Below are 13408 nucleotides of genomic sequence, written 5' to 3' on the forward strand. Positions count from 1 at the left end.
CCTGCTTCGTTCGCGGCAAGCCTGATAAACCAATGCTCTCTACTGGACTCACATCAGCTACTGCAGGGCCTCTGAAGCCGTCTTCCTGAAAATGTGAGCTCCCATAAGACATCAGACGCCGTGTGAAAGGGCTGCCCCCATCAACCGAGTTGGGGAAGTGCTGTGGGGGTTGCGGGGCCTGGGCTAGCCGGAAGCATCTCTGTGAGTCCCCTCGCCCCGCCGTGTGATGGGGGTGTGAACAGAGCCCAGTTACGGAGTGAGGACAAGCCCAGGAGTTAATTGCCACGAAGCTCGTTCGTCTGTGCCTGACTCGAGGCCGATACTCTCAGGATGCGCATACCCCGTCTGCAAATGGAGGCAGCTCTGGTGGCTCATGACTCCCAGGCGCTCAGCGGCCGGCGTGTCCTCCAGCGTTTGGGCCTCGGGACCCCCACCCAACACCCCCGTTTTTGCAGTTCAAGTGGCCATGCCTGTTTGCAGTCCAGCGGGTTACAGAGCCAGGAGAGCAAATGCTCTGCTCTGGAACTCGTCCCCTGAGGAACACTTGGTATCAAGCTCTGGTCTTCCGGAGACAAAGCCAGGGCCCGGGATGCACATTTCAGGACGGCCTGTGTGGGCTCTCTAGGCAGTGACGGGGTACATTAAGGGGGGGGGGCAGGAGCAGGGGTCTTTCAGAGGTGTGAGCACATGGCCGAGGAATGCAATCCCCCCCCCCCCCCCCCGGCCGTGTGGATTTCCGGTACATTTATCCCTGAAACCTCACTGGTGACGCAGGACCTCTGTGCAAGCGTGACCCTGATAAGCCAGGCACGTTCGGGGATGTTAGTTCCCCATCAGGTTAGGAATGTGCCCAGATGCAGGGCGAGGTACAGCGGCAGGCTGGTACAGATGTGCCGTGCCCTGGACTAGCTGCACAGGCTTGCAGGGCGAGAAAACGCACGTCACCTTGTGGGGCTGCATCTACGCCTAACCCGGCTCCTCCTGGCTTATCGATCACCTGGGGTCTGAAGCGTGCAGCGCACTAACCAACAGACCGCCCTGCCCAGGTGGGAGGGCCCCTGGGGGAGAAGAAAAGGCGGTTCTGCGGCTCTTTGCGCACCTGCCCAAGTTGGCTCTGACCTTGGGGCTCCGCACTTGCACTCAGTCCTCTTCTCCCTCCTTTGCGGCGCATTTCTTAAACCAGAACTAATGTATTCTGGACACAGAGCTTCTCCAAACCAAGACAAAGAAATTTCAAATATCTGAGCAAACAAAACCACTTTCTCTCAATCTCCAAGCCAAAAGGAAACGTGCAGGAAGCATTTACTCACTTTCCAAGCCGCGCATATTTTCACTCGAGGATCCCTGAAAGAAGTGTCCCCCCGGTTCGCAGATCACCCAAGCAGAGCAAACGCAGCCGGCCTGGACAGGCGGAGCGGACATTCCTGACACAGCTCTCCTGTCGGAAAATTTCTTCCTTTTCTTTCCCGGGGCCTCTCATTTCTTTCCCGGCTTCTCAGGCCTAGCAGTGTGTTTTGATGCACAACCAGGAATCAGTCCCTTCCCCAGTCCTTAGGGGCGCAGCGCGGCCAGGGCTCTGCACTGCGCTGGAGGGGTCAGCACAGCCTGCAGGCGGAACCACAGCCCGTCCGCGCTGCGCCCTCGCTACGGCCCGCCTGGTCTCTCGGGGCTGACTCCTGCCCGCCGAGCATGGGTGCAAGGCCACTCGTGAGGTGGGCCCGGGCCGCGGGAGTCGGTGCGAAGACACCCTAAACGGGGAGAACAGAAGGGGAGCGCCCTCCCACCGTGGGCCGGGCAGGAAGTTGGCCTGAGCAGCAGGGGCTCCCCATCCAGAGGGGGCGCCCAGGGTATGTGGGGGTGGGGCGAGGGGAGACTCTGTGCCTCCTTCAGTCCTCAGGTCCCCGCCCTCCTCCCCCTCCCCCGACCCGGGCTCGGACGCCCCGCCGTGGGGGGCGGGGGCGCGGGGAGGAGGCGCCGGGCGCGGGCGCGGCGCGGGGGGCGCGGCGCCTTTAAGGCCCGCGTCAGGCCGAGCGAGCGCAGGGGCCGGGCTCGGGGCGGGGCCTCGGCGGGGCGGCCGCGCGGCTTCACCTGCAGTTCGGAGCGCGCGGAACAGAGGCGCGGGCGGCTGCGAGGCCGGCGGACGCACCGGCCCGAGGGAGCGCGCCGCCGGCCGACTTGGCCTGGCTCCCGGAGCCGGGCGGCGATCGCGGCGGCGCGGCCGGGCTGGAGGCGCGGGGCCCGATCGAGCGGCGGCGGCGGCGGCGGCGGCGGCCATCGGAGCTGCGCGATCGGGGCGGCGGCAGCGGCGGCGGCGGCGGCGGCCGGGAGCGGGCTCCGGGCGCCGGGCTCCGGGCGGGCGCCGGGGCGCGGCGCGGCGGGAAGATGACCGCGGGCTCCGGCGTGCTCCTCGTGCTGCTCTCGCTCTCCGGCGCGCTCCGGGTAAGTTGCCGCCTGGCGTCCCGGCCGCTCGGAAGCCCCGGGCACCGCGGGGCCGCCCCCGGAGCCGGCGGGGCGCGCACTCGCCCGGAGGGGCTCTCCCGGGCGCCCCCGCCGCGCGCACCGCTGCATCCAGAGGCTCCCGCGCTCCGCGAAGCCGCCCGCGGTCGGCAGGAGCGGGGAGCCGCCGGGGCAGAGGCGAGCCGTGGTGCGGAGCGGGGTGCGGTGCGGGTGGGTGGAGGGCCCAGAGAGCTCTGCCCGAAGCGGGACCCGCCAAGCATCCCTCGGCCGCCCCAGGTCCGCGGCCGCCGCTCGGAGCTCGGCTCTCCCGCGCCTGGGCAGGCTGCCCGCTGGCGGAGCCTGCGCGCCCTCCATCGCCCGGGAGCCGCGCGCCTCCGGAGTTGGCGAGCCCAGCCCGGGCCGGGACTGCGGGCGGGGGAGCCGGCGGCAGCAGGCGAAGAACCAGGGTGCTGGGGACACCCGGTCTCGCCGCCCCGTGCCGGGGGCCGGGGTCTCGCGGCGCGGCGCCTCCTCCGTGCTGGGCTTCCGGGTGCTGACCCAGACCGCGGCTGCGGGTGGGAGGCGGATGTGGACCGCGGGGCACCTTCGCCGCGGAGTCCCCCAGGCGCGGCTGGAGCCGGTGTCCGGCGGGGCCCTCGCCGCTCGGAGCGGGGCCGGGCAGTCAGGCGGGCGCGGGGGGAGCGTGCCCGGGAGCGCGGTCCGGGCGCCCGCCTCCTTCCCTCCGAGTCCGCGAGCTCGGCCCCCAGACCGGCTGTGCGCGGTGGGTGCAGGCCCCGGGGGCGGCGTGCGGGGCTGCGCCGGGTGGCGGCCCTGGGGAGGCGGCGGGGCCGCGGGAGTTGCAGGAACCCCCTCTCGTGGCCGATCGGCCTCGCTGCTCCTCCGGGCAGCGCGGTTGCAGCCTCCGAAATAAACAAGTGCGGCGCCCCCAGGCCCGCTCGGAGGCTGCGGGGCGCTCCGGCTGCGTTCGCCACTCGCCCGGGCGGGGCGAAACTTTCCCGGGCGAGTTCGCCCCCGGGGTTCCGGTCCTCTGTGGAGCTCGGTTCCCGAGGAGCGGAGCCGCGGCTTGGAGCTTTCCCAAGGAACGAGCCCGCGCCCCTCGCTCTCCCCTTGGCGCTTTGTGGGGAGGGCGTCCGCGTCCGGGCCGGCGGCGCGGTGCCGGAGCCGGGGCCCGGCGGGCGGGCGGGCGGCGGCGGCGCGCGGGGCTGGAGCGGGCGCCGCGGCGGGAGGCGCGTTCCGCTCGGCGGCTCCGCGAAGCCACGACCGCGGGCTGCGCCCCTGCTGCCGGCGAGCGCTGGCCGGGGGAGCGGGGCCGCTGCGCTCCGACGTCTCGGCCCAGCGTCCTGCCGCGCGCGCCGTCTCTCAGACGGTTCCCCTCCGCTCGAGGCTGACCTGTGGCTGCTGTCCCCCGCAGCCTGGCCGGGGGGCTCCCCGCCCGCCCCCCAGCCCCTCCCGCTGGGCAAGACCCGAGGACACCCACCCTTTCAGGTCAGTCAGGGCAGCTGTCTCGCCCGTTTGGGCCAGAGATGGGGGCTCCACGGGCGGACAAGTGTCCAGCCCAGTGGAGGTGCCAGGGCTGGAGGGTGGAGCCGCGTCGCCGGGAGCCTCCCTCCTTGCCCGGCGCTGAGCCGCCTCTGGGAGGACCTCCTCTCTTGCTCTGCCGCCGCCTCCCTCCCTGGGGACCCACAGAGAAGACAGAAGCCCAGCTCTGGGGCCCCGAGGGGCGGTGGCCGAGAGGGCCTCGGCTGGCTGCACCTCCCTCCTCTCGGTGGCTTCCTCGGCTGTCTTCGGACACTCCTCAGACGTTGCTTTCTGCGGGGACAGAGAGGCCCTCCGAGGCCCGCAGCCCTGTCATCCGCTGGCCCTCCTCCCCGCCTGCACCCCCGTGCCCAGGCCGATCCAGCTGTTACCCCTCAGCCGCGCTGGGCTCCCGCCGCTTCCGCGCGGGAAGCAGAGGACCCTCCCCTTGACTCGAGGTCAGAAGGTCAGGTGCAGCCTGGCGCTGCGTCACGTGCCGCGTCCTTCACGTGACGTCCATCCCCTGGCGCGGGCATCTCGTCCCGTCACCTGGGCACGAGGAGGGTGAGCCCAGGACAGGAAGGTGCCCCGGAGAGAGACCACAGTCACAGGACACGTCACAAGTGTTCTGTTTCATCGTTATTGTTAATCTCCCACTGCGCCCGATTTATAAACCGCGCTCGACCGGGGAGGGGGGGGCGTGTCGAGGAAAAAGCGGTTTATACCGAGTTTATACGGGGTTGGGTGCTGGGCGGTTCCGGGCTTCCGTGGGGTCTGGGACGGAATCCCCCCAGGAGGGTGCTGTTGGACCAGGTGAGTCCCTGAGAGCACGGAAGCAGGGGAGCTTGGGGGGAAGGCTGTGGCTCAGGTGGTTCTGTCATAGCCAGAGGCCAGACCCTGCCTGCGGCAGCCACTGAGAGACAAGGGGTTGGATTAAATTTCTGCCAACTTCACGTTTGTCCCGACCTCTTTTCTTTCTGTTCTCAGGCCCATAATGGGGATCTTACAGCCCGGGAGACCTGCAAGGCTGGATTCTCCGAAGAAGACTACACGGCACTAATCTCGGAGAATATTCTGGAAGGAGAGAAGCTTCTCAAAGGTAGGGGGGGCGTGGGGGGTGGGAAGAAATCGCACACTGTGTTCTGGACTGGGGAGACCTTTCCGTGGAAAAGGCGGGTCGGGGCTGTCTTTGAGGCAGGCTGTCTGCCAAATGACGGTTGTGAGGTCAATGAGGTGTCCCTCCGTGGACCTCAAAGGCGTTTTGCATCCCAGGTGAATGATTCAGAATGCCTGTCATTTTTGAGTGAGGTGAATCATTTCCTGGGCAACAAATTGGAATTCGGATGTAACGTCACCCAAATAATGTGCAGAGAGAGAGACTTTCTTGCTAAGTATTTTTATGTATGAAATTCTGGATTCTTAAATTATCCCTGCTTTGAAATGCATGATAAAGCAGACGATGTTGTTGGAAATGCGGTAAATAAACCCACAGACGTTCTGTTCACAAATGTGGTATTCATTTTCATTACTACCCCACTGATAACACGAAAACACACATGCAGGAGGGAACTACCAATTAGCTTTATCGTAATTGTAGGATTATATCCACGTTTGTGATGGGAACGTCAGAGGCAGCTTCAAAAGTCAAGAGACAGGAGATCATTCTGTATGTTGATCCGTTTCCCTTTGGAGACAAACTAATTAAACTTCCCATGTGTACGGGAGGGGAGATCAATCAGGCCTTCCTTGTGAGGTTTCCAAGTCCTACCGCGAACACCGTGGCTGAGCGCCTTCCCAGAAGCAGCAGCTTTTAGCCGGTTTCGGAGTGACGGAGGGAGCAAACTTTGGATAAGGCTTCAGAGCTAAATTTCAGCACTCACGACTAAATAATCCTCATAGCGCTGACTTTCTCCCCAGCTTTGGGTTTCAGGGAATCTCAGATTCTCAAGAGCTGACAGCAGCTCCTTAGGGGGGCGGTGGTGGGGGTTTTTCGGATTCTCTTCCTCGGGGACAGAGCTCGGTCACTTATCTTGTTTGTTCTTGGTTACGTGAACGGGATTTTTATTTGGGGCTGAGTGCGGCTTCCCTCACCTGTTTGTTGTAATCTGCGTTGACCTGCTAAGGGCATCATCTGTGGAGCCTTTTCGTGGATTACCCACCCTCCCTCCCCCCAAAAATCCGCGGCAGTTACCCGGAAGCAGAATGGGCGTGTTGCATGAGTAGGCATATGTGGTGAGAGCCTTAGGAGATGCTCTGTGAATGTGCTGTGCGTGTCATTTCAGAATTCGAGAGGGTAGACCCTCTTTCAGGATGGATTGGTCTCCCGAGCGTCCCTGTGTGCCCTCAGGGAAGGCCTGGAACATTCTTCTACTCTCAGTGCGTTGTACTGTTGCACACAACAGGGACGCTGTGGTGCCCCCGTGTGCTGATCTGGAAGCTGGCTTCTTGTGCCTCTCCGGGCAAGGAGCCACACCTGATGGGATCTTGGAGTTTCGCTTTTACCCAGGAATTTCAGAAAGAAGGCCTCTGTTTTAGTAATAAGTACTACCTACCGCAAAAGACTGTGGCAGAATCTCAGACCTCTTATGATGAAACGTGGGATTTCTAACAGGCGTCTGGTCTCCCCGCACCCCCCCCCCCCCCCCCCCCCCGCCCCGGTGGAGAGCTGGCCCCTCCGCTCTTGGCCCGCGTGGTGGGGAAGTCACGATCGCTGGCTGAATGTTGGCCTGCCCCGTGAGCCCAGATGGTTTTTACCCAGCGCGGGGTGAAGAGCCCACCGTGGCAGGCGAACTGGGACCAGCAGGCAGGCTTTGTGGATGCGGGACTCATTTTCTGGGCCCTTACTTGTACCTGAGATGTGGCCCAGCGCAGCGCAGGTTGAGGGGAGCTGTGTCCCAGTCACTGGGGCCTGCTCCTCCCCTCCTCTGGGGTAGGCTGGAGCCCCACTGCTTCTCCTGCACCTGCCTCCGTCCCCCTCCACCACGCCGTTCTCAGGGACAGAGAGATGTTTTCTATCTCAGAAATAATTGTTGCAGATACGGAAGCAAAAGCCAACGCTGACATACATTCAAACCAGGACAGATAAAAATGTCTCTGTGTACAAACTTTGCAAGTGACAAGACTGCAGTGAAGATGTGTGGGTCCAAGATAAGATAATGGCACAACACTTCTGTTATTCTGGTAGGAATCAGGTTAAGCTGATAATGACTCCTTATAATTGAGTTACTCCAACGGAGAGAGCTTAACCTTCATTTGACGAGCAAAGCTTCACGGCGTCCCCATTTTATTGTAAGTACGCCGTAAGCCATTAACGACTGCTCAGTGGCTCCTTCTCTGCCTGAGTCAGCTTACCAGCAGCCCCGAACCTCCAGATTCCAGAAGGAGCGATTTGTTACATGGTAATTAACTTATTTATGATAAGTGGATGGAAGAAATGTCGTGGCATTTTGTTTTATGTCTAAATGAAAAGCATTTCCGTTCTAAAAATTTCATGCTAATTAGGCTTAAAATAGTTTTCCCCAATAGGACAGCAAATACTATGGTACTGTGGACCTTTGGACCAGCGGAGCGTTCTGTGGGACGAGTGCCCCTGGTTCCTAGATTCCTAGATCCCCTCCGAGTTCTGTCTCCTGTGTCCGCTTTTTCTGGCAAGCACGTGCGTGTGGTCCCATGGACTCTTAGCTGTGGTTTTGTTTTCAAGGTAGTTCACTACGGCCGCGATCACCGGTGCATGGTAATACCCAAAGTAGGTTGGTTAAGCGGTTTCTCCCTGGGCCCAAATGGAACGTTCTGGGAGCCCTGGTTGAGCGGGGGCCGGTTGCCCAGCCGGTGTCTTTTTCTCTGCTTTGTTAATAATTAACGCTCAGCCCTGCTGAGGAGGCCGCAGCTGATGCGGTGACCTGCATTGCTCTGTTGTGGCGGGCAGAGTTCTGGAAAACGCAGAGCGGCTCCGCCCGAGGATGAGAGGGTGACAGGATGTGTGGTGGGGGCCCACGTCGCACGGGTCCTGTCTCCTCCGGGTGCTGGAAGAGAGGCGGCGTGTGAGTAGAAACGTTTGGAGGGGTCTGGGCCTTACCTAGGGGAAGCGGGCTCAAGTGACACGGAAAAGAGGAGTCTGCTTCGATGACGAGCCGTTGTGTTCCCCTCCTGCGTGAGCGTGGGGCCGTAGCGTGCACCCTGGGCCACACTCTGCTCCCTCATCGGAGGACTTCCGTTCTCTGCTCGGTCATCTCTCTTACCTAAACCGGAAATTTCATGAGGGCCGCAGCCTGTCACTCTGGTTTACTATTTTAGATCATTTCAGGATGTTCAGAAGGAGGAGAGAGATGGTCGGGAGCTGGGGCGGCGGCTTATCAGCGGCATCATCACTTGCCTGGTTTAACCCTGCCGTCTTTACTTTGTCAGTTCGGTTTATTGCCTCATCGTTGTAAACTGGCTGCTGCAGCTCCGGGCATCGCACGTGAGGTTGGAGCAGGATGAAGCGAGGAGGGGGTAGCACCGTCCGCATCCCTTCCCTGTACCCGGAAAGCAAGCACTTCATCAGGTGGCTCGCTGTTCTGGTCGGCTGGAGCTTGGTCACCCGCCGCTCCCAGCCGCGAGGGATGGGGACGCTGGGAAGGAGAGGGCTGTGTCGCCGTATCTGGGTTAGAGCTGTTACGATCCCCCACCTGGTGGAGCCGTGTCCTCGGAGCGAGTGGGATTCTGTTTTCGGAAGGAGGAAGGCAGGGGTGGACGCAGGGAGACAAGCAGCGACATCCGCTGCCGGCGCCCTGCCTGCCGCGTCGTGGGTTGAGCGACTCCTTTGCGTACCAGGCGGGAGAGGGCGGGACGGTCCCAGACCGTCCGAGTGCAGGTGTTTGCGGTCAGCAAGCGAGCATTTGCCACGATGTGATCGGCGCGGCCACGAGTACCCTTATCTCCTCTGGACGAGGACGTGGAAAATAGCCGCCCTGCCCCCTCCGTGTGGACAGGTCGCTCATGCCGGGGCAGAAGGCAGCCCCAGGCGCGCGCGCGAGAAGGTAAGCGAGCCCTCCCGCCTACCCAGCCCCCGGCTTCGTGCCCGGCGTGCGGTGCGGGCCGCGTGCAGGCTTTCATCTCGGGTGAAGACGTGACGAAGGAGCCCGAGAGCGCCGACGCCCTGGCACGTCTGGGCCGCCCTGGTTAAGTCGCGGGGGAGCGGGAGCTGCCGTGAGCGAGCCGGTAAATGGCGCTGGTGACCCCCCGGCCAGCACCGCCTCGCCCTCCTCCTCGGCGACGCCCCTTCTGTACCCACCCGCCTGGCGTACGCGGAGTCCTGTTTAAGAGGCTCACCCAGCAGGTGGACGCCCTCACACCAAGGCGGCGGTTCAAGCTGTGGGGCCTCATTAGGGTGTGCTGCGAGATGACGCTTCTGGGAAGGGGGTTTTGCGTGGCTCTGTTTGCTTCTCTTCCTGGTAAAGAGGAACAGATTCGGCTGGCCACGCCTTCTGCCTTTTGCTTTTTACCTCCTTCTCCTGCCTGGAAGACAGATGTGATGTCTGAGGCAGAGCAACCATCTTGTGACTGTGAGGACGGTAGAGTGGGAACTGGATCCTAGGTGGCGTCCTTGAAGGGCATCCAGATAACCCGTGGGCTCGTTGTCCCCCAAGAGGTGAGAAGAACGAGGCTTACACACCGCGGTTGAGTTTCTTGCCGTACGTGACCCAACGCAGTTTCTGATTTAGGGAAACAGTGCTGTGCACCCTGGCTAGTGCCTGTCCTTGTCTCTGGAAACTTGGAGTGCATTTCATCCTGTGACTTGTGCCCAGGTTTTGGGGTCCTTCTCAGTTTTTGTTCCTGGGGCCCTGATTTCCGTCTCTCTTTAGTGGCCTGGCTAGTACCCATGCCTAGCTGAGAGCATACCGTGGGCACTCAGTAAGTATTTGCTGGGCAGATGAAATGAACGGGCACCACGTTCGAGTCCGCGGCCCGGATATGGATGAGTCCTTACGTGTCTGCCCCCCCCCCCCATCGTGGATGCACAGTCTCCGTGGGCTCTCTTAGCTGTCCTCATCCAGGAGAGCGGGCATTGGGACTTCGTCTCCGTCCGCAATATCGACCGGCTCTGGGGAACCTCGGTCTCCACTAGGTGGAGGTGAGTGGGCGCAGAGCAGGACCGCGCCCCGATGGTGAGCTCCGCCCCCGTGGACGCGGCCCTCGTGGCCCGACTGGGTGCTGCGCACCGGGTCCCTGAGGCAGTGTGTCGGGAGTTCCCGTCTCCTGACTTCTGCCCCATGTGTATGATCACCTGTCACCAAATCAAAACCCTCAGTGCCGAAAGCTCACACGCCAGTTACATGTGAGGATGATGCCCGCGTGGAAGCTGTGGCCTGAAGGTGGAGGTTTTGCGGTTCAGAACCGCGTGTTCTAGCGGCCTCTCGAGATGAGGAAACGGGAGGCCTTGTGTGATTGTCTCGTGACAACACGGAGTTCGGGCCACGCTGCCTGCCAGCCTCCGCGGACACCGCCCTCGTGATCCTCGCGAAAGCTCTGCCCATGAGGAGCACTGGTCCCATTTCGTGGATCAGAAACCCATGACCCCAGTCGGGAGCTTGGCTAGAATGCGCTGATCTGCTGTGCCTTCCCTGTCTGTCCAGACCCACGCTTGTAGCTCATTTAGATCCCTCACGTACCGTGCGCAAAGATGGTTCCGGAGCGCCACGGTCACGTGCACATAGGATAGCCCAGATGTTCCGGGCACCGTCAGAAAATTAGTAATTATCAAGCATTCAGACGTGCTAATTGTTTCCTGTTTTGGACGTTTGCAACAAACAGAAGCCCAGTGTATCGGGAGGTGCTGGACGGGCGTCGCCGATGTGTGAGGGCTCATCTGAAGTGGGTCCAAACTCTGTGGACACCTTGGGTTTGCAGAACCGGCCCCAGGATCAGCAGAGCCAGGGTTCCGTGAGGCCAACAGGAGTCTTCAATTCTGGGCATGTAGCAGACGGTCCAGGGCATGTGCTCAGGGGGCTCTGAGCCCTGCCAGCGCTGGGGGAGGCCGGGAGAGACCCCCCCCCCCCAGGTGAGGCCTGCAGCCTGGAAGCTGGACATGGGTGACCCGGGCACTGGGGACAGTGAGGAGGCCTACGATCATGGACCGCCAGGGGGGCCACAGACCGTGGCTTGAAGGAGGTTTCTGGCACTTTCTCCTGGCCGGATGTGTGTGCCTTCCGTCTGCCGTGGTCCTTTCTACCCTGGGTCTGGGTAGACCCAGGTGTTTGCAGGGGCCTCCCATTTTAGGTTTCCAGGCCTCTCCCCTCCCCTCCCCCTATCCCATCCCCTTCCCCTCTCTCTCCCTCACCTCCCCCTCGCCTCTTCTGTTCTCTCCCCCTTCCTCTCGCCTCTCTCCTTTTCCCTCTCTCCCCCTCCCCTCCTTCTCCCTCCCCCTCCCCTCCCCCTCTTCTCTTCCCCCACCTTTCTTTGCAGCATACTGAAGTAGATGCCAGAACTAATCATGACTTGAGAACTTGAGAACAAGTGAACAAGCAAGCATTCGTCTTTCCAGAGAATGTCCTGATTATTCTGCCTTTCTGAAGGAACGATCTTTACCTAAAGTGGATTTCACCATAAAAAAAAAAATACCCTCATGTGAGTTTCTTTGCGTCGAGAGTCCAAAGTTCTCCCGCGTGTGTTCTTGTGAAACCTCAGGGCACTTGCCTCTGAGTTTTCGTCCTCAGAGGGGGGCCTGGCCTGTTGCAAGCGGGGGTGGTGAAACCCTTTGCTTTTGTCAGAAGGCTCAGACTTTGGGTGACTTTTTGCCCGCGCTCTAGGCTGCCCTCTCCTGGTGGCCTCTGGCACTGTTTCAGGTTGCCTCCCTGACTTCCATTCTTACAGGAAAGAAGACAAAACAAAGCAAACCTAGTTGATTATCCTCAACCGGGTGTCCCCCCCCTCCCCCGAGTGCTAACCTGCCCTCTCACTTAATGCCCTCGAGACACCTGCGGGCTCAGGGTGTTGGTAGGTCATGCCCTGGCCCACCTGGTTCTGTGCAGGGGTCTCTGTGACCTTCCATCCCCCGCACGACTTCTCCAGGGAGGAGTCCGCTTAGGTCATGGACTGTGTTAGTTTAGCGTAGCCCAGTGATCCGCATATTTGGTGGCTTAACGGACACAAATTTATCCTCTCGCTGTTCTGGACACCAGAACTCCAACAGGGGCCGGTCCTCTGGGCTTCAGTCTGCAGGGGGGCGGTTGGGCAGGGCTGATTCCTTCTAGAGGCTCTGACCTCACGGCCACCCTGGTACCTTTGCCCGTACCTTCTCCTGTGCTCCCATCACCACCTCTGACCTGGCCGCCTCCCGCCTCCGCTCAGGAGGACCCTTGTGACGGCTTTGGGCTCACCCGGAAAATGACCCGAGATCCATAATCATCCCCAGGTTGCTTCTGCGCAGACCCGTGTGCATGTGAGGCGACACTCCAGGCATCCCTGGGGCCTCCCGCAGGCGTTACGAAGGAGGGACACACGGTCGCTTCCTGCTCCCGCGTGTATCCCCTCCTCATGTCCCTTCGTGCGGTTCCGAGGGGTCCTCAGCAGTTCACCGCGGGGGAAGCGGGGGCCCAGGGTGACCGAGGAAACCCGGCTCTTGGACGCCCCACGCAGCCCTCATCCAGTCCCGCCTCTTGGCAGGGGCCCCCACCTGCCGTAGCTGTGTCCGTAGTTGGGACCCTGTTTGGCAGCTTCCTCGTGGGTCCCGAGATGTGATTTGCCACTCGAGGGTGTGAAGGGTAAGCGGAGGCTCCCAAGCCCAGAGCAGCTTCCGGTCTGGCTGCTGCCAACGTTGCCTTGTTTGGTTTCACTGTTTTCTCGCTGACAGTGTGTGGGGATTTGGGAAGGATTAAGGTAAGCCTTCAGCGACAGATAAACATCCACGGGCGGAAGAGTGCCAGTCCCCGCCTTGTCTCTAGGAGGACGGTCCTTCCGGAGGATGGGAGGGGACCAGCAGGAGCCACAGGTGCCGAGGGAGGCGTTCCTGGCCTGGTCTGGATACAGTTCAGTTGAGTTCCAGCCCCGGGGTGGGGCGTGTGCAGACCTGTGTCAGCCGGGAAGGATCCTTCTCTCTCTGTCTCCGAACCAGACGGAGAGAGGCTTTCCTTCTGGGTCTTCCCTCAGGACCGCGTGCGTGTGCCTGTGCACCTGACTCGGAAGAAAGTCGGGTTTTTGTCTTGCTTTGGTTTTTCCACCCAAGTGTGAGTTTGAACACTGTTGACACTGACCTGCCTGGAAAGCTGAGGGGGGACCCCTCGTTTGCTGAACACATGGCCCCGGGCTCCTCCTTATAGCAGGGCTCATAGAAGAGCGCAGGCTCAGAGTCAGGGGCGTTCTTGGGAGGGGGGCTGAGCTGGGGTGCCCTCCCTTCCCTGGGCCTCAGTTTCCTTACCTGGAGAGCAGAGACCTAGCACGTCCACCTGTGGCCGAGGAA

At 61.7% G+C, this 13408-nt stretch overlaps 1 protein-coding gene across 4 annotated transcripts in view; it reads left to right on the top strand.

The window, feature by feature from the left end:
- Positions 1-2072: 2072 nt before the first annotated feature.
- Positions 2073-13408, top strand: part of CDH4 (cadherin 4) — a 540313-nt gene continuing 528977 nt past the window's right edge. For 2 of the 4 annotated variants that reach the window (XM_058686129.1, XM_058686130.1), the window contains exons 1-2: positions 2073-2439; positions 4960-5071. In XM_058686129.1, the coding sequence (XP_058542112.1) occupies positions 2383-2439; positions 4960-5071 (169 nt within the window). In that variant the 5' untranslated portion in view covers positions 2073-2382. The remainder of the gene's footprint in view (positions 2440-4959; positions 5072-13408) is intronic. The other 2 variants (XR_009249149.1, XM_058686131.1) reach the window with 1 other exon arrangement.

This window comes from Neofelis nebulosa, chromosome 9 (assembly GCF_028018385.1).
Source record: "Neofelis nebulosa isolate mNeoNeb1 chromosome 9, mNeoNeb1.pri, whole genome shotgun sequence".
Lineage (NCBI taxonomy): Eukaryota > Metazoa > Chordata > Mammalia > Carnivora > Felidae > Neofelis > Neofelis nebulosa.